The sequence below is a fragment of the Pectinophora gossypiella genome, chromosome 8 (genome assembly GCF_024362695.1).
Source record: "Pectinophora gossypiella chromosome 8, ilPecGoss1.1, whole genome shotgun sequence".
Classification (NCBI taxonomy): Eukaryota; Metazoa; Arthropoda; class Insecta; order Lepidoptera; family Gelechiidae; genus Pectinophora; species Pectinophora gossypiella.
Window position 1 is genome coordinate 15555180 of NC_065411.1, and position 6357 is coordinate 15561536.

General features: G+C 37.6%; 1 protein-coding gene across 1 annotated transcript; it reads right to left on the bottom strand.

The window, feature by feature from the left end:
* Positions 1-212: 212 nt before the first annotated feature.
* On the bottom strand, positions 213-2401 carry LOC126369163 (lactosylceramide 4-alpha-galactosyltransferase-like). The gene is made up of 2 exons (XM_050013458.1): positions 1939-2401; positions 213-457 (listed from the first exon to the last, which is right to left on the bottom strand). The coding sequence occupies exons 1-2, from the start codon at positions 2399-2401 to the stop codon at positions 213-215; spliced, it is 708 nt and encodes a 235-aa protein (XP_049869415.1).
* Positions 2402-6357: the final 3956 nt, after the last annotated feature.

Sequence of the window (6357 nt, forward strand, 5' to 3'; positions counted from 1 at the left end):
TATATATACCTATGCCATTACATTATATTTTGGAACAATTATACCCGAGGAAGGAGAAAATAGGTAGTTATGAAAATAAAATCTATATTTCTTTTAGGGAATGTAGCCTGGAAAGTCTTTGACATATACAAATAATAAGATTCTGAAACACTATAATATATTCGTTTATTTCTAGAATATACAAGTCCTCTAGTTTTATTTGTAAGCAAAGCTTATTGCTCCGAAAGACTTTCTGGGTTAACCGAATAAATAGGCGGGCAAAACATTTTCGCCATATTAGCGTACAGCGTCCAGGGTTTGATGGTACGGTCTTTGATGACATGAGACAAACTATTCAAGACATGAACCGTGTGAGACTTGCTGAATCTTTTCACATTGAAGACTCCTGGCTGGAAGTACTCCCGCCAATGCTGCGCTGATATTGGGTAGAACGTTTCTTCACTATACACTTTGAAACCTGGAAGACAAATTCTGCTTGTAGGTAACTGTTTCGAAAGAGAGAAAAAAATCTGACTTGAACCAGCCAGCTTGTAAAGCCAGGACGAGCGTGCTACTGCCTCCTCCTGTCTATGCAAAAATCTTTGATCTATGTATGGTCATTAATACGACACCTAATTATACAGAATGTTAGTGATATCGTAAAGAGTACTGAAGGGAATGATTCAGACCATGATTCTGAGTTAATATCAAGTAGAATATTTCGTCAATCGCAAAATTCTTGATTTCTTTTGTCTTTTTTATATTATTTTCATATATATATAAATTGAATTGAATTTATATTTTTTGCGACAGAAAACTCCGCTCTATTTTAACTCAGAACAAACGCTTACACCCCGTACAAGTACGTAGGTACAGGTAGGAATACAAGTACGTACGGGTGTTAGTGACACCGTAACAAATACTTATGAGAATGATTCAGATCATTATTCTGAGTTGATATCAAGTAGATTTTTTGTCAGAAAATTCATGAAAATTTTACTGTTTTTTAAATTAGTTTCAGTCCCATACTTTTGCGACGGAAAAATCTACTTAATATCAATTCACAATCATGGCCTGCATCATCTCTGAAAGTTTTCGTTATGATGTCACTAACACCCTGTATATATTGAGTACCAATGTAACTGTTACGGTTTAGAGCTGCACCATAGTGGCCTAGTGAGATATAGGCCTAGGCCTAGTGCAAGGGAATAGCGAGTTTTTTATTCTTTGAGCTACAGTATATTTTGTGTCCTGTTCATACCTTCACATTGGCGTGCAGTTGTTATATTTAAAGTATCGCAGACGTATAACACAAGTTTTGTGAGCAGCTTACTTCCACATACGAAATAACTGCTCGCATTATATGAATTAGCACATTCTCTGTAAGAAAAATTGTTTAGAATAGTTATCTGGACTTTTCATCATTCATCTCCTTAGCGTTATCCCGTTTTTCGGGACTGCCTTTCTGTCTTTTCAACCTTCGCAGGGAAAACTAGTCCACATACGTTAGATTACATACATTCGAAATGCATTTCTAGAGAATATGAGTTTCCCCACGATGTTTTTCTTCATCGTAGATCACGTGATAATTATTTATGATCCAAACATGAATTCGAGGGCAATTTCGATAATCATTGGTTTAGACAGACCTGTGCAGGATTTTGAACCTGTGACCTTACAGTCAAGCGTTCTTTCAACTGGGCTACCATGATTCAATAATTCTCCAAACTTTGCCACATATTTTTGTATACACTCACGTCCTTAATCCCCAGAAGACAACTTGTAGTCACCGTTGATATTAAATCCTAAGATGCCTATGGTGACAGGAGTCCTTCGCCCATATTTAAGGACACAATAATTCTGAGAAGAAGTTTTTGATGAATATTGTGAAATAAAAATAAAGTACGCACGTTACAGCAGCGCTAGCTAACTTCCTTCCGATGGCGCTATGAGACAAGCCCATCACGGCAGTATTGACTGAATTAGGTGCGTCTAAACCAGCGAAATCGGGGCCCAAGTCGTCAAACGGCTTCAGCACCACAATATCCAAATCCATGTAAACTCCGCCAAATTTCCACAGCAGCAGCAATCTTATAATGTCCGAAACATGAGCATATCGGTATTCACTGGTCTCCAGCAGATTCTCTGTGAGCACTCTCTCTAGAGGAGTATCTTTGACGATTTGGGATAGATACACTCGAGCTATAACCACGTTCTCGTATGCCTGAAGACTAGACAGAATACCCGTGGTGAGCTTCTCATGCGTCACGGGGCCCACGAAGAGTAAGTTGATCTGCCAATCTGGATGAGCTCTTGCCGCTGACTTCACGGCACACAGCTGCCTCAGATCCAAATATCCCTTGCAAGATGTCTCTATGAGGAATATATTCTTTGACGTTTCATTAATTTTTTTTTCATTCATTTCCGGTAACGAATCGTTGTCATTATTATAACAAGATATATCATTAACCTTATAAGGAGGAGGGTCGCCGGGTTCCCTGGCGTTGGAAATCATCACACAATTCAATGTACACATCACAATTATGACTAACTCCAAGTAATGAGTCTGTTCTAGTAATAATAGTCTAAGGAGGTTTATTTTTTCTTGATATGACATGTTAACTAGTGTATGTGGGTACTATATTACAATGGTTAGTAAACTAAAGGAAGTGAGTGAACGAGTAGTTGCTTTTATACAACCCACGACCACCGCGTTGGTGTCTCCACACTGAATCATCGAGCAAGATACGCAGTTTTGCTTTCGCATGCCTCCGATCCGCTTCGCTTCAGTGGATACACACCCTTACTCTTTTATCAAGATTTTCTATAGGTGTTACATAAAATGCACTCAAGAATACCAATCAAGACATACATTTTCTTGTTTATTTCTACACTAAGTATTGCGTCACTAGATAAGACAGAGAAGATAGTTTATTAAAACATGCGCATTGAATATAATGAATACTATTCAATTATGTCGTTGCTTTGATATTCTATATTATTAGTTTTATAAGATAATACAATTACATTAACGCTCGTAATTCTTAAAAAGCCACCTATCACGTTGGTCTAACAGAAAGGTCGGTGAGGTGTGGGTACTTAGTTCATCCCGCGTGGATGTAACTCTAACTACCCCAATGGGGATTTATGTGTCCTTAAAACGGTTGGTGGAGACAATAGGTAATCAGAAATCAATTTGCAGCCATTTTAATTTAAACCGTATACAGTTTTCACTACCACACGGCGACGGCAATACGGTTCAACCCCACGTTGGTATAAGGTAAGGTAGGTAGGTAAGGTTGGCCACGTAGGTTCATCTTGCAGTGATGTACCTCTGACTACCCCAATTGGGATATAGTCGTGAGCTAATATTATGTATGACGACAGGTAGATCTTGATCTGTGAGTTTCTATGAGCTTTAAAGGGCATTATCCTATATTCGATTTTGAAGACTGGTTTTGGATAATAAACCTTTTCTCCAATCTGGGGTATGTTGGGCCAAAGGGCAGAATGTCCAAGGGGTCATAATGCCCAGACGTTAAAAAATCTATAGCTCAATACGTCCAAGGGCCATAATGTCCAAGGAGCCATAATGTCCATACGTCAAAAAGTCTATAAGGCAATATGTCCAAGGGTCAGAGGGTCCAAGGACTCATAATGTCCATATGATATAAAGACTTTTGGTCAATACGTACAAGAGTCGTCATAATGTCCAGATGATATGAAGACCATTTGTTAATATGCAAAAATGTCAAAATGCCCAAGGAGTCATAATGTCCAGATGATATAAGACCATTATAGTGAATGTGTACAAGTCTCTAAGTCACAATTTTCATCAGTAGTGCATTTCTTAGTAGTATATTACCTAACGGCTTCGGAACCCTACTGGTGTAGTAAATAAAGCGAGTCGTTGTATGGAGACCCCGCATTGATTCCTCATTTTTGGTGTATCCAGATTGGTGTATCAGTGTGCTAAAATTTGTAATTTTTGTTAATATTACCGTTTTCTTTCAATTCCCGTGCGAAGCCAGGACGGGCTGCTAGTATGAAATATTAATATATATGCTTATGCATTTTTCTGTAAACTGTACACAACTACATACAACAGGAAGGTTTTAATCAATTCCGATAGATACTGGCTGAAGAGGCTATTAATGATTAATAATAAAATAAATGAAGTTGAAATGTCACCACATTTCCTGTCATCCAGTCGATCTCGTTTGGGTTTAATATCCGCGGCGTAATATGGAGGAAATAACGTTTAGTAAAAATCAAAAAGGAAAAGACACACCCGGACACGAATTATAAAGTATTATAAATAAATAAATTGCACAGGTATAATAGAAATGGTTCAAACATTAACGGCACCACTCTGTGGAGATGCGTGAACCGAGACGAATGTGCGGCGTCAATCACGATAAATAGTGAAGGGACGAGGGTTATAAGAGAGAGTACGCATCTTTGCGAGGCGAGTACGTCTAAAAACGCAATACACCTAGCGAAACAAGATTTTAAAAGTAATGTATGCACTCGCTACTCTCCTGTGCGTAAGATATATGAGGAGTGTTTTAGTGCATTACATGAGGCGGATGACGACAGTGATTCCGATTCCAACACAACACACGTGCCTACGTTTGACTCACTAAAGCGGTCAATGTATAGGGCTCGCAATAATGTACTTAATGTTACATCGACAAAATTCAACAACCTGTCAGATGTAGAAATACCAGATATTCTGAAAGAAAAATTTTTGATTAGTGAAGATGGAGACACAAATAAGTTACTCATTTTTAGTACCGAACTTTCTTTGAAGACTATGAAAAATGCCCTCGTTTCAAGCAAAACAACCTTCTTTGGTGATGGTACTTTTGACGTTGTGCCTTCTCCCTTCTATCAACTGTATAGTATTCACATGGATATAGAGAGCACCAATGAACATACTTGCGTAGTACCAGTGGTATACGCTCTTCTCCCGGACAAAAGCACTGAAACATATTTACGTGTCTTCTCTACACTAAGAGATAAATTTAACATAGTAATTAATAAATTCAAGTGCGATTACGAGAAGGCACAGATTAACGCTATGAGAATGGTCTTCCCAGAATGTGAAATAACAGGTTGTTTTTTTCATTTCCAAAGAGCTATATGGAGAAAAGCAAAGCAGCTCAATCTTTGTGATAAAATGGAGGGAAGGAAATTAGCTCGCTTAACTTCCAATTTGCCACTTTTGCCAAAAGATTTGATTTCTGCTGGTTGGAATGATATCGTAAATTCCAATTCTGAAAAAAGTTCAGAAATCGAAAATTTTGAACATTATTTTGTCAAAGAATGGCTGTCAAAATCATTACAGGCTGATATAAGTTGTTCTAGTGATAGACACAGAACGAACAACTCTGTCGAGGCTTGGCACAGTCGTATCAAGAAGAGAATGCACGGCACGAAGCAAAATTTATTCAAATTTATAGATTTATTACGCAAAGAGGCAAAACACAAAGATTACGTAATAAAGAGAAGTTTATTTGACCGTAATAAGAGAAAAAGGAGTGTGATTTTATTCAATAAAAAGTATACTGAAAAATTACACGACGTAATTGAGAAAAATATTACGCCACTGCAGTTTCTTCAAGGCTGCATAAAATTACAGAAACAAGTATGTGCCAGCAATTGTAAGTTTAAGTAGATAACATCCTGTTCCTATCGATGATTTAAAATTAGGGAATATGTGAAAGCGACAATTGTTAAAGTTATATTTTCTGTTGATTTTTGTTGGAAAGAAATAAATTTTAAGCTTTAATTGATGTCTTATTTGTTACGACGACGATTCGCAAAGATATTTATATTCGCACGCACGCACGCACGCACGCACACGCAAACGCACACAAATACTCTCTATGGCCTAGTGGTTCTATCTACTTGGCCAAACGGTTGACTGACAGAGAATGCCTACGGTATTAAGTCCGCCATTTGTACTTTGTGTTATATAATGTGTAACTGAAGGTTAAATAAATATTATAAATTATAAAACCATGATGACGCGTCGAATTAAAACCTAACTTTAAAGGCTTTATCAAATTTACGATTTGAGAGCGAGTTTTTCATACATAACTCGAAACTCTTACGCGGCGAACTCGCTGCGTAGGTATTCGTCTTCATTTAAAATTTGCTAAAAAAATACACCCTCATCACACTTGCGATTTGTGAGCGAATTTTTTATAAAGGCGAAGACGCAGCGAGTTCGCCGCGTACGAGTTTTGTATGAGAAATTCGCTCGCACATCGCAAATGTGATAAGGCTCTAAGAAATTGCATAGATGGAGGGTAATTAACAATTGATTTGTGGTTCCAGTAACTGGACATTATAACAACTAGACGTTTCGGC